Raw genomic sequence first — 25,081 nt, forward strand, 5'->3', positions numbered from 1 at the left:
TCAATATACAAAATTTTTTATTACAAAAAAAAGTGTTCTACATGAAGGTTTTAACATTAAAATGGCTGCATTTTCAATCAAATCAAGACATCTGCTAGTCAAATGACAGTGAACAATCAGCACCACTAAACAAAACTAAGCAGTGCTTGGAGAAGCAAAACATCTCTTTAAAAGCTTGCTGCTATACTGTACTGCTGTCCAGAGCAGGCTAAAGTCCTCTGTAATACCAATCAGGTACACTGAATCAAAAGTCGACTGTTTTAATATAGCAACAAGAATCTAAAGACACAAAAAGAAGTTTAAGAAATTACGGGGACTATTTGAGAAACTAAATCCCTGAACTTGAAGAGGAATACAGGTCTGCTCACCCACAGACTGACCAACAGGGACAGCAGGTTATACGGTTTGAATATGCACACAAAAAGAACTTAGCTTAATGCATTACAAAACATATTCATAACCGCTTAATCGTCATCTTCGTCATCCTCCTCGTCATCTTCCTCATCTTCGTCATCATCGTCCTCATCGTCGTCGTCATCGTCGTCAACTGGTTGCGCTTTTTTAGGCCTACCCGGGCCGCTCTTCTTTCCAGCGTCAGTCTTCCCTGAGCCACCTGTCGCTCTGTAAGCGGCAACATCCTGGGAGATGGTAGTTATAAAATTGTTTACATCATGACTTTAAATTGTGGATTAATAAAAAGGGGAAAAAAAAGTAGAGTGCAATAACAAAAAATGGGTACATGAAAAATAATCTCACCTTCTCATACTTTTCCTTCAGTTTGGCAGCTTTAGCCTCATAAGGAGCCTTGTCTTTGGCACTCTGTGTAGCCCAGAGCTCACCAAGCTTCTTGGCAATGTCACCAATGGAAATACCAGGATGGTCCTCCTTGATCTTTGGACGGTGGTCCGAGCAGAAGACAAAGAAGGCAGAGCTACAGAGAAGGGGGGCTGTATTAATGCACCAAAAGCATAATTTACATCAAAACAGTTTCTTCCCCACTTACGGTGGCCTCTTGGGGGCATTAGGATCCTTCTTCTTTTTTCCTTTTTTAGCACCTTTAGGAGGGATGTAGGATTTCATCTCTCTATCATATCTGACCTTGTCGTTCTTCGCCATCTCCTCAAACTTCTGCTTCTCCTTGCCAGACATGGTCTGCACAACACAGCTTATCAGCTTACAAGTCTCCATTTATGCCAATATACAAAACAATTTAATAAATCACTATATTGCATGCAGACAGCCATTAATGACAATGAATGTTCTAGGCCAGTGGTGCCCACTGTGCTACAGCATACTGTGCCACAAGAGATCAGATGCACTGCTGCTAATTACCCAATTTCATTTGATTGGCCAAAACTTTACTACAAAATGCAGGCAGGAAATAAATAGTGGAAGGACAATTTCATGTTCTTCCACTAGATGGCAGAAGGTACACAATGAATAATTCCACTTGATACAATTTGGTGATATGGCATTTCTAATGTAAAAAAAATTCTAATGTAAAATTTGCTCAATAAGTGTTTACTACTTTCAAAAGGCTACTACTTCAACAAGACCACTTCCCACATGTTACCCTTCAAAACATGCTTTTTACATAATAATAAACAACAACAACATTGTGGATTCACGGTGTGATTCCTAATTACTGTATGAATTAAAGAGGGTAACAGGTTAAGTGTACACATTTGTTTATTTTAACGCAAGTAGTTGTAAATATGCGAAGACAGCCGTAGCTGTCACTAATAAGTATGGGAATATTGCAGTACTGGAGGGAACTACTACCACAATCAATAAGTTAATGAAAACCTCATTTACATAGCATTAAGTTGGACTTTGTAAATTACCTTCCATCTTTCTGAGCACTTCTTTGAAAACTCTGCAAAACCCACACTGGTTCCTGGGTGCTTCTTCTTGTGCTCCTCACGACAGGTTGCCACAAAGAAGGCATAGGATGAGGTTTTTCCTCTGGGCTTGTTTGGATCCTTTGTCATGGCTGCGTTTTATCTAGAGATTTGATCAAGTTAAAAAAAAAAAATCAGAACAAACATTGAAACTATCGACTTGTGGAAATTAATTTGGTAGGAAATTGTGAAAAATGAAGTTGTGGTTATTTAGTTGGTGTATCAGCTTCGATGTATAAGTAAAAAAAAACGCAACTAATGTTGAACAAGCTTTCCGAAGCACAAACGGAGCATAGCGACACTGAAAGATGTTTCATGACTCTAATCGGCTTTCTGCCTTGGAGGGACAAAAAGACGCGACTCCATTTTGTATCTTCCCGCCTAAACTACCAGCGTAAACTTGTTTAACAAAGTGACGGAGGAGCCCTTGCTTTCCCCTAACACGACGATCTTTGACGCTTTAAACTTAGCAAATACTTATAGTCGTGAAATTAAGGTCGACGTTCATTTGGTTTGTTCTATTTTAAAAGTTGAGCGCCCTGCCATTGTACAAAGGCCTACGCGGTGAACCAAATGGCGTTTGGGCTTCATGTTGTTTACCAAGAACCCCGCAGTCAGCGCCGTTTGGGCCTGAATAGAACATGTCAAGTTCAGTAAACATCCGTATTAAAGCACACACATTAAATATTAATGTGGAGAAATAAGAAACTTACATATCGAAATATCGGTTGGTATAAGCTATTATTAAAACCATAGCAAATAAAAGAGAACTAAGGACGACCCACAAGCCCTTTACAACATTTAACACCTAACAATGGCTACAAAGAGACGGAAAATAGTGAACTTACATGTATGCGGAGACTCAAACTGTAGCGGACTGACCAGACTACAACGCTTAGCGGTTTTAGCACAAGTCTGCAACGCCGCACTAACTTGCTTACAAATACGGCCACAACTCCACCCACCAACATCTGATTGGTCAAATGTGATCATTTCAATTTGAAACCAGAGCATGAGACAGAAAGGCACTTCGTGATTGGTCAGGACGGAAGAAACGAAAACATCAAGTTTTTTTGTCTTGTCTGTACACTGGTTGGTTAATCGGGGTTAGGGGTTTTAAACACATGGCGCGAAATGTTTGTTTGTCGTTAAAAGTTAAAATCAGGTTGGTTAGAGCATTTGTTCTGTAGACTTGACTACAACAGCTTGTGCACCACATAAACTTTATTCCGTGCCTCGAAGTCTACTCAAAAATGGTTACCAGACAGTCAGTTTACTGTTCATACATGTAGAACATTATATTAATAACATAAAAGTAATTAATGCAATGTTTTCTATCTATTTCATTTCAGTAGGAGTGACAATCAAGGCATCAAAAACATAGCTTGATCAGTTTGTTGAGGCAGGACTATATTTTTTTAAGTATCATATATAGTGAAACCTGGTTAGCTCATTAATTTGTTCCACCCCTCAATGACAAACAGCGACCCAAATTGCAGAAATTTTTCAACTAAAACTTCTTAAATATTTTATATTAAAAGGGCTTGTTCGCAACAATGATGCGGCTGCCTAGAGGGCACTAAAATTCTAACGTGTTGCAAGCATTATATCCCGGCCTCTTTCTGCTGAGAAACAATACATTTTAATCCACAAATTCAAAAATGTTTTAATTAAAAAATGTGTAACGAGGCTTGAAAAAAAGTTTGCACAACAAATGTCCATCCACCCATCTTCGATGCTGCTTATCCTCACTGGGGTCGCTGGTATGCTGGAGCCTATCCCAGCTGACTTTGGGCGAGAGGCAGGGTACACCCTGGACTGGTCGACAGCCAATCGCAGGGCACATATAGACAAACAATCATTCACACACATATCCATACCTATGGACAATTTAGAGTCTCTAATTAAACTAACATGCATATGTTTTTACATGTACTGGAATCTGCTGTCATGACAAGTATTAGAGAAAACTTTGACGATGAGTTTTATTTTCAGCAAGATGGGGCACACCCCCAGATTACCATTAAGATGTTAGATCCTTCCTTGATGAGATCTTGCCAAACAGGTGGATTGGACTGAGGGGCTTCGTTGGATATACAGCGAATATCCAATATTGTGTATATATATATATATATATATATATATATATATATATATATATATATATATATATATATATATATATATATATATATATATATATCACGTTTTATTGAGATTGAGTCATGAGAAGATATTTTCAGTATTAAGGGATAAACCGATCAGTCGTTTGGAAGAATGAGTTAGAATTCTTTTGTAGACCCACGTTTCTTCTCCAAAAATAAAAATAATAATAAATGATAAGCAAGTCAAATTAATCTTGCAGATTCCAACCCATACATCGTCTACTGTTTGGATTCTGAAAATACTATGTACATCCCACCATGGTCTGTAAGAGGCGCTGTTGCCATGCCACATGAATGTCGAACATTAAGCAAGGAGGCTGAAATCAACCAGAGGTCAATCCTCGATTTCCTTGGCATATCCTTTTGGAACAAAGTAAATGTGTTTCTAAATGTATCCACAGAAATTCCATTATGATCCAACGGCCTTCCAAACAAGGTTGAGAGTCAACAAAGATTCCCTTCAAATTTCTGCCAAACAAAACAACTACTCCTCCAGAATAATTGTGACATGACTAAAAAGAAATTGACCTCCCCCACTGTTCTTTCTAAAACGCTTCATACTTTTTACCCAAATGTGTTTCTTGAACAAAGTAAACATCTTTCTTCTGAGACTGACGATAGGAAAACAATGATTTTCATTTTGGCACCTGCCCAAATACGATCCCACACACAGTGTGACACAATCTTCACAATGTTGCAGCGTGGTTGCCCAGAGACGTTGCCAATGCCTGTCCATTGCTTTGGACCCAGTCCGTGTGCTATGTCCACTGAACTTTATAAGGTGTCAGGAAGTTCGGAGAGATGATTGATAAGAGATCAGCTGCTGTTTTCTTAACATTTTCATCTTCTTGCTCTGGAAGGCCAGATATCTTGAGATTCCAGCTTCGCTGATTGGCCTCTAAATCATTTTACATGAAGTAGAGCTGTTTATTTTCCTTGTCATAGCACATATTCTCTGCTCTGCCATATCCAACCTTAAGTCCATGTTTTTGACTTTGCTGTTCATCTCCTCAAATTAACTTGTTAAGTTGTGACAGACCTTGGTGTTTAATCCATTTTCCATTCCAATTAGCTTCTGGAGCGTGAATTGTTGTTATCTAATTTATGGCTACTAGTAGGGTCTGGTTGGAAACAGCTTTGGTGCTCTCCCTGAGAATATTTTTTTCCATTGGGCTGTTGGTAGGACACCCAGAAATTCCTCCAGCATTAGAACGTGGTTTAGCATAGTCGTGGATTCGCTTAACACTTGCCATTCCGATGTCCATCGGCGTGGCCGTCCTTTGGGACTATCGTATGCTTTTTTGTTTTGTAACCGTTAGTGACACTCTTGGTTTAAGCTAGCCAACAGCTTTTGATGCTGGAAGTGCTGACTATTGTATTCCAAGACTCTCACTTTGCTATTGTTGGTCCAATTCTTAATAGTGCCGTGGTGGGGATGTCATAGTTTTCACACTCATCAATGCATTTACATTTTTAATTTTTATAAAAATGTTTTACCCCAAAATGTCCTTTTGTACATAACATTTTATACACAATAGACCATACATAGGTCAGGAGAACAATCAGCATAGATTTACTCTATCGACCTGCAAGTGTGAGTAGGACCACAGATGTCATCATTAATTACCATCCCAGTAAGTAACGAAACTTGATTTAAATGTACTTATGTTATATGGGTAATTAAGTTTTCACAATGCAACATTCATTTCCATCATGGCATTGTTAATACACTCGATAGACTATAACCTAAGTCATCTTCATCACTGACTTGTCATGAATTCAACTAATCACCCTGAGAAACAAAGTCATACCCGTCTTGGGAAACCTGAAAAATGACAAATGTGGTCTTTTGTACCGTCTATTAGCACAATGTTTCTAGATTCTGCTTCCCGCGCAGGGCGTACTACTGAAGTGGATCTCGAGGAACCAGTCTTATTTATCTAGCGTGACATCGACAGCTGTCAATAGACTTACGTGGAACTAACGCTGGCAGCAAACCAAACTGCGCATGCGTACTTGCGACGCCATTTTTTGGAACGACGGTACGTCGTCGGTGACAAAACACATTACAACTTTGCGTATGTGGCTACTTGAAAGTATTGTGTAAAATGTGACGATTTAATATGCTCTTCGTAGAGGCCCTCTTATCCTTGCACGTGATTGTCACTCAAATGTGTATAAATGTACTTTAACCCCCGTGATGTATTATTTTTGTCTTTGCCATCTGTTGCGTGTTAGATATTCACCGTCTGGATATTTCCTTAGCAACGTAACACACAATTGCAATAGTATCACACTCCAGGAAGTGTCATCACACGCACATACTGATATGTTTATAGTGTAACCGGCGATCCGTAATTACCAAACTGATTTAAACAAGCTTATACGTACACTGCCAACTTTGTTGCTGAGAGCGCGAATTACGACAGTATACTGCCGTCCCAAGTCGATTGCTGTCGTTGGGCACTTACTCGGAAATGACGATCGCAATATTTATCCGCGTCTTCTTCGTTATCTCTCCTTTTTTATGGTGAATCGCAACCACGAGTCCCTCCTTTTCCGCTCCGTACCCATAATGGTGATGACGGGGGGATTAGGCTCCATCGCTGCACTCACCATTTGGGCGCGTTCAGTGTTCAACGGAACTGTAGTTCTGTGTGGAACACATGTATGCACTTAAAAGTATGAAAGTCCAAGAACTGAAATTTAGCCTCAGAGGGATTTCGTTTACTGTAATATAGTTTGTCCAAGTGGAGTTGCCGTAGAGGTTGTGTCACACAGTACCGCTACAGAATGGGCAGCCACACCACAGAAGAAGAGTTGACATGAGCTGTACTACAGTTGTGGGAGTTTGGTAGCGAAAAGCCAGAGACAAACATCGGGACCGTTGGGTACCGAAGAAACAAAGTTTAGCTGTAACTGTTCAGCGGTAAAGTCTGTGTGTTCTGCAGTGAGGTGAGAGCTCTGGGACAAGATGGGTGAAGTCTCGGTGGATTCCAGCACGCTTTGTCTGTTTGATGTTGACGGCACCTTGACGGATGCCAGACAGGTAGAATGAATGTCTTTACGAAAATATTCTGCATCAACTGTAAAGTAGCGCCAGCTTGGTCGTCCAAGCAAGGCAACGTCTTTTGATTCATATCAATGTCATGTTATTATATGTCAGGAAGTCGCTGACGTATGAAAATGCAGCCAAGCCATCAGCCTCTGTATTTGGCCAGCACAAGATATCACTCAGTATGCTTCATTCATTTTTTAAAATCCTGCCTTATGAAGCTGTCATTCAGTTTAGATGTAGAATTTATTTATTGTTATGTGCATGTTCTATTTTTTCTTCTGCTTTTAACACAACAAAGGAAACAGCAATTATGTCACACACTGATGCAGTGTGCCGCTGTCGAGCGCTCGGGGAGCATTAGCGGCATTTGAGTGCCTTGCTCGAGGTCATGCATTCATGTGACTCCCTCTGGCCCTGTGTTTTTTCCACTCTCAGCACAAGTATGTTTCCTTCAGAGTGTTCATTCAGAATGAAAGAGACTTGTAGAAATGACACATTACCTTTATCGATTGCAGCTAATCTGTACATAATCCCTATGCATCATTTAAACTTTGTACTGATGCCTCAGGTTACACTCACATTTCCATTCTTGTATCACATTTTCAGCCTATAACTGCCGGGATGGCTGCGTTTATTGAGAAGTTGAAGACTCGGGTTCGTGTTGGGGTGGTTGGAGGGTCTGACCTCTGCAAAATCAAAGAGCAACTTGGAGATGATGGTAAGACTCACGCTTGACATTAAGATCATGGAACTAAAAGTGCTCATTGAAACGGGCATTACAGTGGTGTGGAAAAAGTGTTTACCCCCTTCCTGATAACTTTTTTTTTTAATGTTTGTCACACTTAAATGTTTCAGATCATCAAAGAAATTTAAATATTAGTCAATGACAACACGACTGAACACAAAATGCCGTTTTAATTGAACTTTTTATTATTAAGAGAGAGAAAAAAAATCCAAACCTACAAAAGTGATTGCTCCCCTGTTAAAACATTACTTAAATGAGATTAATTGAGATCTATCAGTCTGGAAAAGGTTACAAAACCATTTCTAAAGCTTTGGGACTCCAGCGAACCACAGTGAGAGCCATTGCAAGTTATAGCAAACGCTTGATTGCAGTTGTTGCTGCTAAGGGTAACCCAACCAGTTATTAGGTTTAGGGGGCAATCACTTTTTCACACAGTGCCATGTAGGTTTGGATTTTTTTCTCCCTTTAATAATAAAAAAAATCATTAAAAAAATGCATTTTGTGTTCGGTTGTGTTGTCATTGACTAATATTTAAATTTGTTTGATGATCTGAAACACTTAAGTGCAACAAACATGAAATCAGGAAGGGGGCAAACACTTTTTTGCACCACTATGTTGGTGTCTGCATTTGTTTTATTTTCACTACTGTATTTGGTCAGTTGGAGGTGCTAAGGGGTACACTCTGATTGTTTGGGGGAGCTAAAGGGTGACTGTTACGGCTTTCCCGGGATTCTACCGGAAAGAAGCAATGGTCTTTGTATATTGATTGGACTTTATGGATTTCAATGTGTTTGAGCACTGGACTTTTAATTGATGGATTGTCAAGTATACGTCAGGACGTCTTCAATGGATTTTACTGCTCACCAACAAGACACGTCTTCCGGTAGAATGTTAACGCTGAAAAAAACAGGACACTACAGAAATATACAATGAGTACTCAGAATGATGCGCTGCTGTTTTTATCATTGGGTATGTTTATTGTGTAGTTTTTGTGTTTTATTGGCTGTTGTACAGCCCTTTGGGCTGTTGGAAATTAGCTAATATGTCAATCAAAAGTGAGCATTATTGTCTTTTGTAAGACAATTTTGATACAGCTCTTGTCTTTGGGTCTTATGGTTTTGCAATAGATTGCGTGAGTGGTCCTTATGTGGTGGCAGGATGGTTGATGCATGTTAGTGATGTAATACAAATCAGCCCAGCTTACACCGGCCATTGCTGTACGTGAGCTTACGACTCTTTGCTTTGTGTGTGCATGCAGTCACCCAGAAGGTGGACTATGTGTTTGCAGAGAATGGTCTGGTAGCCTACAAGGGTGGACAGTTACTTTCTGTCCAGGTAAGACATGGCCTCCGCCACCATTGAGATGTTCACGGCGAGATTCCTGAAAGGTTCTCCATGTTTGTATGTTGTTTTCAGTCCATCCAGTCCCACATGGGAGAAGAACTGCTACAAGAGTTTATCAACTTCTGTCTCAGCTACATGGCCAAGATTAAACTGCCCAAAAAGAGGTGTTTTTTTCACTCCTAACATTGTTGTGTGTCATTTGTGTGTTAATGAATTGGTTAAGATGAATTCCCTTCTGTTATTTTTTCAGGGGTACATTCATTGAATTTCGTAACGGCATGTTGAACGTTTCTCCAATTGGACGCAGTTGCACTCAGGAGGAAAGAAAAGAGTTCTATGAGCTGGACCAGGTAGCACACCTGCAGTTAGACACAGGAAGTCATGTGGCTCGTGTTAACAAATGTTTCATTTCAAACGCCACACAAAGTGATTCAGTTTGATTTAATTGGCACCAAGGAGGGTGCCTGTACTCCTAGTTCTCAGCAGCACTCATGCAGCTGCATTCTAATTTAGAAGACACTTGTGGAATTTTCGAGTGAATGAGACATATTGAACACGTCTGCAATAGAAAAGTTAGCGCAATAAAACTCAATTTGCTCAGAGAGCCACAATGGCGGTCCAATTAATAGTCATTTTCATGTGTATTTTCATTCATATTTGATTGGTATCATCTGTGTGCGTGTGTTTGTGTGTTATTTATTTTGTTACAGTGGAACCTCCGTACACCCTGGTTAGCATGTTTTTCAGCTAATGTAAAAAAAAAAATTGCCTTGGTTTACATCCATTTTTCAGTTAGTACAATATCTTGTCAAGTTATTAATATTCTAAGTGAGTCCAGCTGTGTTCTTAATGTATTTGTATCACAAAACGTCATTGTTAGCACCCTATGAGCTTGCTAATACATGGAAACAGTAAGCGGAAGTCATATTCGTCGCTCGTCTATGATGTCATCAGCGGTTGACTCTGTCGTTCATTGCTAACTAACACAGTTACACCACAAGTCTAAAAAATGTTGCCACAAAATTGAATTGAATTGAATTCAATAATTAACTCATAGCAAAATAGGAAGGTGGTGTCCGTGTTGGTCTCGCTGCCGCATTGTGTCTTTGTCAACAATCACGTCATCAATGAAGGTAAAAGCAACCTTACATGTTCATTTATCCCTTTCATTCATCATTTATATGCATTCAGAATTGTTTTCTGCATGTAAATCTATAATTGTAAAACTATAAAAACATGTTGTGTTAACATTGTTGGCTTTCTGTAAGGGATGAATTGTATTTACGTAATTTCTTATGGGGGGGAAAAATTTAGTTGGTTATACTAGGTTTTGGTTAGTGTCAGACCTTGTGGAAGGGATTCATGATGCTAACCAAGGTTCCACTGTACTCAGTTACTTTTTCTGCTAGCAGCATTCAACTCGTGTTAGTGTCCACATGCAAACATCCACGAAAATCTGCAGCTTTTGTGTTTTTATGGTCCCAACAGAAAGAAAAAATCCGTGAGAAGTTTGTGTGTGCTTTGAAGGAGCAGTTCCGTGGGAAAGGATTGTCTTTTTCAATCGGTGAGTCATTACAGGTTGATGTGATAACTTCCGGTCCCGTTTTGTGTGTGTGTGTGTGTGTGTGTGTGTGTGGTTTTAAATGAGGTCCTCACCATGTTTTTGCTCACTCGGCAGGAGGGCAGATCAGTTTTGATGTTTTCCCTGATGGTTGGGATAAAAGATACTGTCTGGGGATCGTTGAGGGTGACAACTATTCAACCATTCACTTTTTTGGCGACAAGACTAAACCCGTGAGTACGCTTGCTCTTTTTAGACGATTCTTTATTTGAAGTTTTTTTGTGGTGGGAGTGGGGGATGACAAAGACACCCCAGATAAATGTGTACGCCTGTACAAATGATGGCCCTACATTGCTACAGTTGGAAGACATACTGAGCTCCTAACTAGTACTCCCATTCACATCATCTCCTTTTCCTTCCTAGTCATCACCTCCTAGCAACTTTCTTACACACTCTTTCACCTCTGGGAATCTGTTTTCAAAGCTGTGTGTGTGCTTGTGTGTGTGCGTACGTACGTACGTGTTTAGGGAGGAAATGACTATGAGATCTACAGTGACTCTCGCACCATCGGCCATGCAGTCTCCAGTCCCGAGGAAACACAACAGCTTTGCCAGCAGCTTTTCCTTTCATAAGGGAGAAGCTGTGAAGTATGTCTCCTGCAAATTAAGGACGGAAAAGAGACTTTAAATGGTGAGGTTGTATGGGCTTTTCAAGCTCTAACCTTTAGGTTAGGGTTATTGATTAAAAGGCGATGACCTAAAAGGTGATCATGAAAGTATTCCACCATTTGAAGTACAGGTGGTCCTCAGGTTACCAACAAGTTGAATGAAATGAAACGCTCAAAAAAAGTCCTTCCTTTTATCCTTGGGGTTGTCTTGCAGGCCTTTCTCCCATCATGAAATATTGTCCCAGGCTAGTCTGGAAGGATAACCTCCTCTTCTTCCCCCAGATGTCCTTGTAACAGCACACCGAATCCATGACCCCTCTAGCATTCAATCATCTTTATCCTTAATGATAGTCACCACAGTCCAGCAGGCAATATCGGTGGGCGTGTCTCCTCGCTGAGCTTTTAATGATGTTCATTTTCACTTCCATGGTGATGACTTTCCTTGCTGCTTGGGAGACATAAGTCAGGGTATCTGCAGGGTCCTAAAATACAATCATTTGAATTTAAGGCCTTAAAATGTCTTAAAATGATCTTAGAATCTCATAAAATGTCTTCAATACGATTTTGAAAGGTTTTAAAATTTCTTTTATTTAAAACAAATGCAGAAACTTCAGTCTCGCTTTTAAATGTTCCGTTTTTTGAGGACGCTATAACTGCAAAACAGAACTACCTGCGCAGCCTGCTCACAAATTATTGAGCACAAGCAGCTAGCTAGTGTGCTGTGCGTGCACCACGGGCCTCTGATTATCCTTCATGTCTTGTGTGCTTTTTTTGCCAGTAGTATGGTTGTGAAATGGATCCTAAATTGTATTCATTAAGATCTTTAAAAAGACTTAATTTGGACTCCTTACAACATGCATAGACCCTGATAATGACATGCAAAAGCAAACAAGCGATATTATTCTTCCTTGGTGTGGCAGCGTCTCCCAGCACGAGGCACACCCTGCATGTTTGTGCTGCGGATGGGACGTATTCTTCCGCCGGCACGCGCTGTAACTAGTTCTGCATTGAGTCTTGTGTCTATGGACCAAAATAAAATTTTTAATGAATTTATTTTGCAACCACCATACATCATAACACGGAATGGCGTAAATTGAGGACCACCTGTAATATTTTGGTGCTAACTCATTAAAATGCGTTATTTAACCATGAGTGATTCTGACCATCAGTTGTGGATTACGAGGTTACTAAGACACAAACGTCTTAAATGTTTTGTAGGATTCCTTTGATTCATGTTTACCATCCCTGTGGTGTAAATGGGATTAAGGCAGAGCAGTACTTTTATGGAACTGACTTGGAAAAAGGGGTTGTAGCAAATGTATGGGGTCTAAACAGTACATCTAGCAAGACGGAAAATGGGTCTGAGCAAATGGTTGTGGGTGTATTGTGACAGACAAAAATAAGTAAAGAAATACTTGAAAAGAAATGCAGTGGGTGTGATTATTTCCTTTGTGTTGCGACCTCTTAAACCCTAGCACATAAACAATACCAGCAATATCTACATGGTCTACAAGGATCATGACACACTGTTTGTTTTGCACATTAGCCCATTTAAGTGCTTGCACGCTGCCAATGTACTGCAGTTGCTTATGGAGAAAACCAGCACCATTTTCTCTTTACAGCAATGTCCTAACAGCTCTCCCCCAAAGATTGTCTCATTGGGCCACTAACACTCCTATTATGACCTTCCACAGGGGACACACCCACTAGGGACATAAGTCGGGAGACTCCACACCTACAATTTTACAGCTGAAGATGCCTTTTGGGTTAAAGGTGATACATTTCCTCCATTGAACCTTTGCGGATGAGTCAAACACTTAAATGAATGAAAGAATGATGCCGACATGCAAAATGTTCCCATATTAATTGTACAACCCCATCTTATTTGATGTATCAATGCACTGTATATTTTTTTAATCCATAAAAATGTTCTGTCTCATTTCCGACAATAAACTCATTCCTGTTACGTGTATGATTAGCACTATGATAACACATCGACATTGCCAAAGCCGTGTTGAACTTCATCAACTGTATTTACTGCCTTATAAGTGAATGCTAGCCAGACCAGGGCTACGTCTACAAAGACACCGATATTTTAAAAAACTCACATTTGCATGGTGCCGCACAGGGGTGCCAAAGGGGGAGGAAAATTTAGGACAATTCCAAGAGCCCCAGACAGACAGGGGCTCCAAAAAATTTCGAAAATTTTTGTAATAGCGGCGCTGCAGCCAATTTTAGCCAATCAGAAGCATCAATGATGTCATTTCCGTTGGTGGCGCAATAACAATCATGGCGATTCTTGGGAGAAGATACGTGTGGACTGATGACAAAGTATAGATTTACTTTTAAGTAGTTTATTTCACATTTGTATGCAAACTTTATTGAATACAAAGCTGGACATGTAACATGTTCTTAAGAAGTAAATGTTGAAGTGTTGTTAATTTTATCCATCAACAGTCATGGCGGCCCTCCACATCTTTTTGTTAATTTTTTTTTTTTTTTTTACATTTTTACAAAATGTGAGTATGTAATTTAGGTTACCTGTTACCTGTAAGTTGTTATACACCCCCCCCCCCCCCCCCCCCCCAAAAAAAATTGAAATATTAATGAGAAAATTATTCTATTTCCTGAACTAAATGAAGTCCTTAAAGTCCTCCTGGAGGATTATTACCTAACAAGTGAATCATGTCAACGGTTTTTCTTATCAACAGTGTAATTGATAAGAACATTTAGCGACATTTACATAGTTCACTGCTTTAATACTCACATTTTTGTGATGAAATGTGTTACTCTCAGCTTCATCTACTGCATTCTCCTCAGCTGACACTGACAGCAGCGGCCCTGCTGTCGTTGTGTCTATGTCGTGTCTATAATTGACACCTTCGGTAGTTTTGATAAACTGTTTTCCACTGGCCTTCTCTTCTCCGCTCCACTTGCGTAACTCCGCACCAACAAGATTGTTGCGCTCCCGTCTTCTGGAATCAATGGTAAGTTGGTCCCTGTCCATCAAGACAGAACTGGGAGTGCATGACCCCCATGACCCAGTGCATCCTGTCCCTGTGGAGGGCTCCCTAGGTGGCAGCTGGACCCTATACACTACCTCTCCAACACATCACAAGGCCCCACCCAGTGGCTGTCCAACTTGGGGCATCTGCCCTTCTTTTTTGGACTGTACACCCAGACCAAGTGCCTGGCTGTAAAGTCCTTGCCCAGCCCCTGGCTCTCACATCATCATTCCTTTTCTGTCTTGAGTCCACTTTTTGCTGGGGTATCTGGGGGTCTACCAAAGACCACTTCTGCTGTCTTCCGCAGCTCTCATCCCAGCATGAGTAGGACAGACGTGCATGATGTGGAATTCTGCATGGCTGACATGTAGGCCCACAAGACGAATGGGAGCTACACGTCCCAATCCAGTTGATCTTATGCCATGAGGATGGCAAGGTGCTTTACGAGGATTTTGTTGAATCGCTTGACGAGCCCATAACTCTGGTGATATAAGCAATATTGTCTGCGTCTTCTCCGTTCCCATTCGCTCGTAAATCGCAGACAACACAGTTCCTCTCTTGGTCGCTGTGAATGACTTCAGCTGCCCCAAACCTTGTAAACATGCCCTCTACCAGAGCATCTGCAACAGTTCCCCCCCTCCTGGTCTGGGATGGTATACGTAATCCATGTCGGCCAGGATGTATCGGTTGCTCGTGTGTGCGTGGGAATGAGCCCATTACGTCCACTACCAACCTTTCCATCAGAGCCTCCACTGCCAGCAGCCAAAGCTGGGCGCGAGACTGATCTGGAGGACCCTTGTGTGTGGTACAGAGGTCTCACTGATAACGAAGTCCTCAATGTCTCTCCTGAGTCGACCCCAATAAAAACTTTGCCGGAGTCGACGAAGCGTTTTTGACACGTCATGTCCTGACTCCACCCACTGCATTACTGGTTGTAGATGAGCATCCTGTTCTTCCTGCATTCTCCATTCAGGTGCGCCCTTAGTTTGCACCTCCCTACATATGGGGCCTTCTCGTCCCCTCACAGTTCTTTCTCCCGGGCTTTTTCTGTTTTCACAGTAACAGCTGGCGGCGAGAGCACAAGGGTGCAGAGACATGGCGTCAGCATTAGCATGGCGAGCCCAGCCTTGTACCCAGTCACTATAGTATTTGTAGTAGTAGTATTTTAGTAGTGTTAGAGACAACAGCGTCCATCGAAGCCCATAATGGCACCTTTGCTCATCTGTGTAACGTGAAAGTAGGAGAATGTTTACTCTTAATGCAGCCTCAAAGATAGCATTTATTGACTCAGCATTTATATCAACAGATACGGCTGCAGAATACACACACACCACATCTCATCACAGACATGTGTAAAGTCTAAGGAAATGGTATCAGTTGTTCCTCTCATCATCTGTCAGTTCCACCTAACTTAAAATGTCAAATGTATATTTAGAAACTGATCATAGGTGTATGAAATCACCTGGCTGTATTCCAATGACATGACACAGCAATGCTGCAAAGCTCATCCCAGCATTCTAGCAGCTTGGAAACACCACTCATTTGTTTGTGGTGTGTTTTTGTTTTTTTAACCGTGTGCCCCCCTGCAGTGCAGAAGCGTTAACTATACGTCTTTCCCCGTCAGCCTTAAAAAACATCAAAAAGTCAAGTCTTGGGGTCTGCTCCTCGGAACCTAGTGAATAAATAGTAAATTATTATATTGCACAAAAAGTCTTTGATGTAAACATCTATCAGTGGATCCTATTTTGTTAAGGATGTAAGGATGTAAAACTCCCTTTGTCTTCCAAGGCCCTGCCTTACATTATTCAATAGAGTACAGTAGCATGATACAACTTGGCTAAGTAACATTAAGAGTTTGTAAAATCACAGTAGAGATCTTAAGAAAAGCAAAGACACCTAAATATTTTACATTTCTGTTCATAGGTGGCTGGAAGTGAGGACTACAAAGGTAAGAAACATTAATCAACCTCCCCAGTACACCAAAAGGAATATTTGTGTCATTTATCCACCAAAGCAGGCTTTGCGTGGAATAGAATCTGTGATGACATCACGATGAGAGAAGCAACTCAAAGCATCTATTGTATGTAAATGATGTTTTTTTTAACAAAACAAAACAACTCATGGTTTGTATTTTACACTATTTCGCTTAAGTCAGCTTACACAACACATGTATTTGCCCGTAGTAAACATGTATTTACAGCACATGTACTGCCCCATAGTAAAGATAAGTACCACAAAAACACTTTATAAAAGCCTTTGTGGTGTGAAATAGGAGGGTAAGCTACCACATCCCCATGGTCATCAGGAGACAGAAGTCCTCCCCACCAATGCTTGTCCGGCCCCCAGGGGCTGGTGTTGCTCACCCTAGACTGTCCTAGACCACCCAGGCCGCAGGGATGAGACCCCGATGGCTTTAGCCCAGGACTGCCCTACCTTCAGACGGTTAAGCTGCCAGGCGAGTCAAGTGAAATCAAAGTTTTAAGTATATTAAAAATAAATAAAGTGAAAAATAAAAGTTGTTTTTTTCTTAGGAGAAACTATTTTTGCAAGCTTCTTTGATGGAGGTGTTTGAAGATGTTTGCGGCAGCAGTGGAGGAGTCTACCTGCATCTCCTGGCCCTCATCCTCAGCACTGGATGAGCGGCTGCTGAGGTCAGCCACGCCCGATTCCGGGTCATTCCAGTTGGAGAGGTCATCTCCGCTGAGGGGCTGGCCTAGAGGCAGAGCGGGGTACTTCATCTTAGCTTTCCCACTGACGGCTTCAAGGGTGCTGTGGTCCTGTGCCGGGCTGGAGACTGGGACTTTGTACGTTGTGGGGGGGTCCGGCCCACAGTGTCTCTGCTGCATGGGGAGGATCCTCCTTTTAACCTCGACTTTCACCCATGTGATTGGCTTCCCTGTCAGCGCAGCTATCCTCTGCAAGAGGGAGCAAGGAGGACATTCATTGCACACCTACATTCACTTTTCATTTGGTGAAATACAGTTGGGATCATCTCAGAATACATCCCAGTAATGCAGACTTTGTATTTGGAACAGCCAACACACATTCTGGAGTATCTGAGTGATGGATAAAGTAGGGTGACCATATTTTGATTAGCAAACAGCAGGACACTCAGCTCAGCAATGAGATACTAAAATAATACTGGAGGTTTACGCAAAGATGCCTCATCATTTCCGTATGTGTCAAATATGCCTCCTCTGTTTGGAGAGAAAATTGTTATATTACAAAACACTATCTGTAGCCAAAGACACTAATTCCAAAGGAAGAATGTTTAAAAACAGAAGGACACAGGAACCGGAGGTCAAATGCTTGTTAGGTTTTGGAATCTAAGCAAAAACTTGGGAATTTGAACCACCGTTGTGTATGTCTAATTTTACGAAACTCAGCAAGAATCAGATGATTTACTCTGATTCATATATTTTGCTTCTTCTTTGGCTTTTTGCATATTTTTGGCAACACTAATTCAAAAAGCCGCCGTCACATGCAGCTGCCCTAATGCCACTCAATTTAATGAAAAACAGTGAAAACCAGGAAAAAAAGCAGCCAAGGATGGCCAGTATGAAAACGGGACATGTCCTCACAAAACAGGACGTTTGGTCACCAGAGCATAAAACATACCATGGAAGTTCAGTTAAAAAAAGATTGAAGTAGACGATTATAAGAAAGATTTATAGTTGTGCCATAAGTGTTTTTGTATGCCTTGTCTGGAGCCTGGGTGGTGGTGAGCGGTTCCTCCTGGTGGTACCTCCTGGTGATTGGTCAGTTCCTCCTCCAGCTGCTGGGACTCCGCCCTCACAGCAGTCAGGAAGTCAGCAGGTGACTGGTGTGGAGACGTGGACCGCTCCACGTGGTTGTAGAGTCCCTTCCACATTCTGAACAAAAGCAGAGGAAAAATATGAAATACAGTGGAACCTCAGCATACCCCGTGGTTGAATTTTGTTTTGGTTTGGGTATATTTTTCGGTTAGCGTACAATATAGCACATGTCTTGTCATGTTATTAATACACTGCGTGAGTCCCACTTTGTTCTTAATGTATTTTTATCACAAAACTTCCTTGGTGGGGGGAGGTGTTTGACAGCAGCACTAGCTAGCAGAAAGTCAAATGCATTCAGTATATTTATATGCTTCGCTGAATGCATGAATTTTACTACCAAAATGGAGGATTATATACCCAAGCTCACCAGGAGGTCACCAGACTTTTACAACAAAGAATCAGAACTTTTGCTGGAGAAGAAAAGTCTGCATGTACTTCATATACAAATAAAAGGTAAGAACGCAAATGTTTTTCAACTAAGAATAATCTGAAAACAATTTGAAAAAATTTTCTTATGTCAAGAAAACCATGGAAACGGCTAGATATCAGCGCTGAAATATAATAATAGTAACAATAATATATCCAGTCGTTTGCGATCATTTTTTCCATGACAGTAACTCATGGCAAAACACAAGGGTGGTGTCCATGTTGACCTCACTGCCCCTTCGTGTCTCTGGCAACAATCACGTCTTCAATGAAAGTAAAAGTAACCTTAAATGTTCATTTATCCCTATCGTTCATCACTGAATGCATTTAGAATTGTTTTCTGCATGTAAAACTATAAATGGAAAACATGGGTGCCCATTACGTCGAAGGTAGTGTGGGTCGATTGCGTGTGTCAACCACATAAACACGAATAAAGTAACTCAACTGTAAGATGCCTACATCTAAAACAAAGTTATCCGTTCACTTGTAGTGTCTAGTTATGTATAAAAAAGTCAATTGTTTGATGGCTCTGCTCTGTGTCCTAAACTCCACTATAGAAATGTGTGTTTTCTACACTTTTGTTTGTAAAACTATTATTTCCTGATTAATTGGAAAATGTGCTCATTACTGAAACCTTTTTAATATGTTGCCTTGACTTCTGCTGCATTGTCTCTTACATAAATCATTTTCATTTCTTGTATGTTTGATAGCAAATGCTAACTGGCCGTAAGACATGGACTGTATATATAATGAATGTCACGTAGCTATTTTGACAAACATACTAACATACATACATAACAAGACACTTCACCCATGTTTCTTTCAGACTACCCCAGGTAGCTGTGCTTACAGATATAGATTACCACCACCAGTGTGTCACTGAGGAGTGTGTGAGCGAGTGTGTTACACTGAGTAGAATGATTGGGTTAGAGCAAGTTTCGGTTAGAGTCGGACCTTCTGCAAAGGACTGATGCTAACCAAGGTTCCACTGTACTAGGAAATATGAATAGATGTGAATAAATGTGGGTCCATGACAGCAGAATGTTTCCAATTGAAGAGAGAACGGCAGTGAGTGATGCTGCAGTGACTAACTTGAAACAGTAGGGGGTGGTGTTGGGTCTCAAGACGCCGTGACATTGACTGAGGTCAGCCTTGTACAAAGGATTCATGAAGTCTGCTCTGTCCTTCCACAGCTGAGGCCACACACAATGACTCCGTTCAACAAGCCTGTTTCCAACACACAACAGATTTTTATTTATTCAAGGATTTACAAAACAAATCAAATGTACACAAATGTGTGTAATATCTAATAAGATGCTGTATTATATACACTGCATGACTGCACTGGAGACAACAGGCACGTGAAATGGAATCCTCGTGTTGAAATGTTTTGCCCATATAAAATGTTTCCCTTTGGCCTAAACTAGTAGGACTACCGGTGATCCATACCAATCCTGAGAAGTGGCTGACATACAGTACAGTACAAAGTTACTCCCTGAAACTTGTTGAGAATTTGTAGTGCACAAAAATGAATCCTCTGAGAATGTATAACATGACATTCCTATGTGCTTCTACAATTCCCATCAAAGCTAGTGCCACACCTTAACTATAATCAAACCTTCATAGCCAAAGGTTATGTGAGGCCAACACAAGTCTGATAAAAGTGATATTGGGTGGTTACATGGCTGTTCATTTCCACCATTACAGTCGTCCTTCGCCCCACCACGGTTCGAATTTGGCGGCTTCACTCTATCATGGTGTTTCAAACATATATTAATTAATAAATCATGCTGTTTTGTGGTTGAATACATCCTATTATTAGTCAAAACATATGCATATTTGCCTAAATGAAGCATTTAAGCCTAAAAATGACTAAATGAAATAAAATACAACGTTATAAAATACAATAAAATACGAAGTTGTAGTATTCTACACTGGTCACTAGGTGTCAGTAATGTTACTGTAATGTTTAATTGGACAAACAAGCACCAGACTTGGTTGCCAGAACAACAGGCTTTTATTGCCAGTTTGAATGATCTCACAACAGGCACAATAATCCCTAACACAAGCTACTGTTGCGAACGTAACCCACGCCAAGCTAACATTCAACATGGAACCCCTGACGTCACTTCCTGTCTGCCCGCCACTCAGGTCCCCTAGTTTTTGTCTTAAATGGCTTATTTACTTATTATGTCTACTATACTGGGTAATAAGAGTATAAATGTAACTATTGGGGTGTTATTTCATGTCTAGAGGGCTCTAATAATGTAAAAAATATATTTAGAAGGTCTCAAACAGGTTTTCTATGCTCTAACTACAAATATATACCATTTACAAATAAGGAATCCTACTTGGTGGGCATTCACTTATCACGGTCGGGTCTGAAATCAATTGACCGCCATAAACGAGGGATTACTGTACTTCCATCTGAGTGACCAAACCACCGTTTTTCCTTAGACTGCATTTTCAAAAGAAGCACATACAGTATACAATTGTAACCAATTGAAACCTTTAAAAAGCAATCCTAGCATTTTTGGAAAGGGCTATCTCTTGTGCACCTAAAACTACAAGTTTATTTGTAGCTCCTCAAAAAGTGTGTTGGTCCTACAATAGAGAGACAATTGTGTGTGCAGTGTATTTCTACCTCATATCCTTACGTTCCTTCTGACAGTTGCCGAGGAAGGTCCCGAATTGGCAGGAGTAGACGTGTGTGTGTATAGCAATAAGGAAGCACTCGTTAAACTCAAAGGCACATGGAAACTGCTCAGACAGCTGCCACACACACTCCAAGAACTGATCAATGACTGGGGACACCTCTTTCGGATCACCGTCCAGGTGGGCATACCTACACGGACAAAAGGATTCAATAATAAGAAATTATCATTATCTTCTGTATACTCAGTAAAAAAAATGATATATCCAGATAGAGCCTGAACAAGCCATCAAACCAATTCCAATGCACATGGAACTAGCATTCATTATGCCATCTTTGTTATCAACATACTTGTAGAAAGTCAAGATTTGGCGTTTATAATACTGGCGTCAATCCAGCAACGTCTTGTATTGAGTTAGAGGTTGTAACAATTACAGACCTGTGGGAGAACTTGTGACCAAAGGAAATCCAGTCTCTTTCTATTAGTACCTACAGTACACAAGAGAAAAATATATTGCGTTAATATTAAAATACATCATGCACACATGTGGCACATCATGCAGGCCAGACTGAACAGGTTCATTGTTACCAGCTCCACTAGCAGTCCCACCACTCGTGGAAGGAGGAGGGTTGCAGAAAAGGATAAAAAACAATTATACATAAATTGGTTTGACCCTAATTGGGATAAGCGGCATAGAAAATAGATGGATGGTTTAGTTTGGTTTGGCTATGCTACCAAACTGGACAAGAGCAGACTGTAGCGGACAATCGGATCCAAAGAGAAAACCATCGGGACCAGCCTGCCCTCCATGGAGGACCTGAACAGGCAGCATCTCTGTGGACCCCTCACACCCCGCCAATTCCTCCCCTCTGGTAGGCGATACAGAGTACCGTTCGCCAAAACAACCAGACACAACACTTTCTTACCCCGGCTGTCAAACTATTGAACATTTAACAACTATTATTATTAGTTTTTTTTAATTACCGTAAAGCACCGTGTATAAACCGCACTTTTTTTCCACTGGTAAGGAGCAAAAAATCGGGGTGCGGTTTATACACATTGACAGGTCTGTGACCAGACGCAGAAATTGACGAGAAGCCCATTTTAGAATAGCCGTCTGTGGGTCAGATAGTTGCTTTGATTTTACCGCCCTCTGCTGTACAGTTGCTGAAAATGCTTGTGTATGCAACTAACTTATCTGACGGCTGTCTGTATTTTCACACAGTGAAACGATCTCTATATACACTGAAGCTAACCTAAGCTTCCATTAAAACATTGCAGATGATGTAAAATACAATACAACGTTGGAGTTTATTCAAATTCACACTGAAGCAATGCAATAAAATAATAATAGAGAAAAAGAGAAGCAGTGAAAGATATCAAAACATCTCTGAAAATTGCTAATTTCTTTATTTTGATTTATTATTATTATTATTATTATTATTATTACTATTATTATTAATCTGTGCTTAGCCATAATATTAAAGATCTAGATGCCGAAGTTTAGATTTCTCCTTTATTCTTCTTTTTGAAATTGCTCAGTACCTTTACGCATGTTGGTTTGAGATGAAAGAGTTGGCAAGCATTTATGAACTAAAATTTTTTTTTTCCCCGCCATGAGCCTGAAAATGGGGGTGCGGTTAATACACGGGTGCGGTTTATACACGGTGCTTTACGGTAGTAGTAATTGCTGAGACTCGTACAAGAAGTAGGATTAAACTCCCCTTCTTCCTAGTCCTTTTTGGGCAGGTTGAATTATTCAAGTGGAAATGTGAAATGTACTACAATCTAACCGTTGTATTACATATTTGCAATAAACTAAACCATAAGCATAAGCATGTAGTTATCTATTCATTAGATTTCCATAGGACATGGCCTTGTCAAGTTAAAGGATGTCTTTCCATGACATTTCTCTCTCCCTTGCCACATCCTTTGATTTCCTCGACCTTGGTGGTGGATCTGGGGATTAGCCCAGATGCGACATGACATTTATGCCCTCTAGCTCTGCCCCTGGGAGTACCAAGGTCTAAAGAGAGAATTGAGAAGGTGTGTTACCATCAGTCCTTTGATGGTACGGTAGAACGGGTCCAGCAGTAGACTGGCTACAGAGCAGGCCTGAGCTGTGCGGTCCCAGCCATCTGAACAGTGCACCAACACACTGACCCCTTCATCAGCAATTGCCTGAAAACAGATAGACATCTTAAAAGCATGTTCGAAGTAGCACTTCAACAAAAATACACTGTGGGACACATCTTAAATGAGGTTGGAAGCGTGATGTTTATATACTGCCAGTTCACTCCCCATATGCCTTGTGCCTTGCATACATATTGAATAATTTTACAGCATGTAGTAATTGTGCAATATGCTTGTGGTTGCTATGGAATTTACAGTATGTGTGAGCATAGACTGTGTGTGCATGTATGCATTTGTGGATGTGTGTGCAGACTAGGGGTGTAACGGTACAGCTAACCCATTGCACGGTCTGTACTTTGATTTTTGGCCAATGATTTCGGTTCAGTTTTGGTACTTTTTCCCCCCAAAATTATCTTTTTATTATTTATTGTTATTATTACTCAATAAATGAAGCATGAAAATGAAACTGGCACACAGCTTAGGAGATCAGCCGGGTCAGAGTCGTCTCGGCACGCTGCCGGCACAGACGGGCAGGGCCGCATAGCTGTTGTCGCTCATACTCTTTGATATATACACTGTCCTATGCTCTGTCGCTGAATGCTTCGCCTTTTCGTCTCTGACAGACTGTCTGACTGGTGAAATGGGACATTACATCGCGGGGAGGGCTTGTCGCCAGCCTGGACAGCCACGAGCGCACACATATGCACAGTGAAAAATGGATTGAAAAACCGCGGACCATAAAGGGCAGTCCGAACGGTACCGTACCATCCCTAGTACATACTGTATGTATGTGTGAGAGAGACTGTATATACCCTGGCAATGAAGACTCCAGCATCTAGAACAGCTTTAATGTGTTTCAGCCAACCAGAGTTTTCCAGACCCCAAAGGAAGTCAGTCATTGATAGAGATCGCTTTTCGGTCACTGGTCAAGGTAGAGGAAAATTTACACACAGACACATGCGCAAACACATTAGTGAATAGTTCCTCCATTTCATATCACTGTTTTATGTCATTGAAATGGACACACAAATTCATATTTACCATCAATAATTTTCTGCTGGCTGTTCCTCATCACATGAATGTTTTCTATGCCAATGAAGTGCAGCTTGATGTTGGTGTAGTGGTCCTCGTTCTCATATCCTTTACCAGCAGCTCTGTTGGCCATCGCATTTATCTGGACACATTTATACATTTGTATTGCAGTTGCATTTGTGTAGCTCCGTCTCTCTGATACAGTGCTAGTGTGAGTGACAGGTGTGTTACTTTGGGCCTTGTATCCACCACATAAATGTAGTCACATCCAGGATTGGATTTCATCACAGCTTGCAGCATCATCTCATCCTCCTGACAGCGTCCACTGAAGCCTGACAATGGCTGACTACACCTGCACACCGCCGCCTGAAGGGCAACAAAAAAACACAAAACATCAATACTACCGGTCTAGGGTCTAGTAAAACGCAAGGCTGACATCGCCAAGAAAGCACACAACTTAAGAAAGCAGGGAAGAATTCAAGGCACTTAGGACAATGTGCTGCATCAAGTTAAATGCAGGACTAGAGGAAGCCAACGTACTTGTTGTAAAAAGACATCAAGGAACTGGACAAATA

General features: G+C 40.9%; 3 protein-coding genes across 14 annotated transcripts in view; 1 reads left to right on the forward strand and 2 right to left on the reverse strand.

Moving 5' to 3' along the window:
* Positions 1-6,701, reverse strand: hmgb2a (high mobility group box 2a). Of its 4 annotated transcripts, none has more exons than XM_054779674.1 (5): positions 6,683-6,701; positions 1,845-2,004; positions 1,004-1,152; positions 757-931; positions 1-638 (listed from the first exon to the last, which is right to left on the reverse strand). In XM_054779674.1, exons 2-5 carry the CDS (start codon positions 1,989-1,991, stop codon positions 465-467), a joined length of 645 nt encoding a protein of 214 aa, XP_054635649.1. In that variant the 5' UTR covers positions 1,992-2,004; positions 6,683-6,701; the 3' UTR covers positions 1-464. The 4 variants fall into 4 exon arrangements, with proteins under 4 accessions (XP_054635649.1, XP_054635648.1, XP_054635646.1 ...); XM_054779673.1 differs by lacking the exon at positions 6,683-6,701 and adding an exon at positions 6,538-6,658; XM_054779671.1 differs by lacking the exon at positions 6,683-6,701 and adding an exon at positions 6,458-6,573.
* On the forward strand, positions 6,462-16,905 carry pmm2 (phosphomannomutase 2). Of its 6 annotated transcripts, XR_008570728.1 has the most exons (10): positions 6,475-7,115; positions 7,731-7,842; positions 9,128-9,204; positions 9,286-9,377; positions 9,464-9,563; positions 10,702-10,777; positions 10,892-11,007; positions 11,302-11,464; positions 13,136-13,214; positions 16,370-16,905. XR_008570728.1 is itself a non-coding variant. In XM_054779669.1 (8 exons), the coding sequence occupies exons 1-8, from the start codon at positions 7,041-7,043 to the stop codon at positions 13,157-13,159; spliced, it is 672 nt and encodes a 223-aa protein (XP_054635644.1). In that variant the 5' UTR covers positions 6,463-7,040; the 3' UTR covers positions 13,160-13,502. The 6 variants fall into 6 exon arrangements, 3 of the variants coding, with proteins under 3 accessions (XP_054635644.1, XP_054635642.1, XP_054635643.1); XR_008570729.1 differs by lacking the exon at positions 11,302-11,464 and having other exon boundaries at positions 6,462-7,115; XR_008570727.1 differs by lacking the exon at positions 16,370-16,905 and having other exon boundaries at positions 13,136-13,495.
* mtmr7b (myotubularin related protein 7b) overlaps positions 14,067-25,081 on the reverse strand; it is a 16,498-nt gene continuing 5,483 nt past the window's right edge. The window contains exons 6-15 of one of the 4 annotated variants that reach the window (XM_054779658.1): positions 24,738-24,872; positions 24,516-24,648; positions 24,287-24,396; positions 23,397-23,522; positions 21,780-21,829; positions 21,332-21,532; positions 19,780-19,914; positions 18,192-18,318; positions 17,050-17,361; positions 14,067-15,668 (exon numbers count right to left, since the gene is read on the reverse strand). In XM_054779658.1, coding sequence (XP_054635633.1) covers positions 15,621-15,668; positions 17,050-17,361; positions 18,192-18,318; positions 19,780-19,914; positions 21,332-21,532; positions 21,780-21,829; positions 23,397-23,522; positions 24,287-24,396; positions 24,516-24,648; positions 24,738-24,872 — 1,377 coding nt within the window. In that variant the 3' untranslated portion in view covers positions 14,067-15,620. The other 3 variants (XM_054779659.1, XM_054779657.1, XM_054779661.1) reach the window with 3 other exon arrangements.

This window comes from Dunckerocampus dactyliophorus, chromosome 6 (genome assembly GCF_027744805.1).
Source record: "Dunckerocampus dactyliophorus isolate RoL2022-P2 chromosome 6, RoL_Ddac_1.1, whole genome shotgun sequence".
Lineage (NCBI taxonomy): Eukaryota > Metazoa > Chordata > Actinopteri > Syngnathiformes > Syngnathidae > Dunckerocampus > Dunckerocampus dactyliophorus.

What these genes read in the sequence shown, in the direction of transcription:
- hmgb2a (XM_054779674.1), bottom strand. Translation starts at nt 1,991, where the DNA reads ATGACAAAGGATCCAAACAAGCCCAGAGGAAAAACCTCATCCTATGCC. An exon ending in AGTGCTCAGAAAGATGGAAG is followed by an intron (nt 1,153 to 1,844) that starts GTAATTTACAAA and finishes TGTGTTGTGCAG; the next exon opens with ACCATGTCTGGCAAGGAGAA. An exon ending in AATGCCCCCAAGAGGCCACC is followed by an intron (nt 932 to 1,003) that starts GTAAGTGGGGAA and finishes CCTTCTCTGTAG; the next exon opens with CTCTGCCTTCTTTGTCTTCT.
- pmm2 (XM_054779667.1), top strand. Translation starts at nt 7,041, where the DNA reads ATGGGTGAAGTCTCGGTGGATTCCAGCACGCTTTGTCTGTTTGATGTT. An exon ending in AGGATTGTCTTTTTCAATCG is followed by an intron (nt 10,778 to 10,891) that starts GTGAGTCATTAC and finishes CTCACTCGGCAG; the next exon opens with GAGGGCAGATCAGTTTTGAT. An exon ending in TTGGCGACAAGACTAAACCC is followed by an intron (nt 11,008 to 11,301) that starts GTGAGTACGCTT and finishes GTACGTGTTTAG; the next exon opens with GGAGGAAATGACTATGAGAT.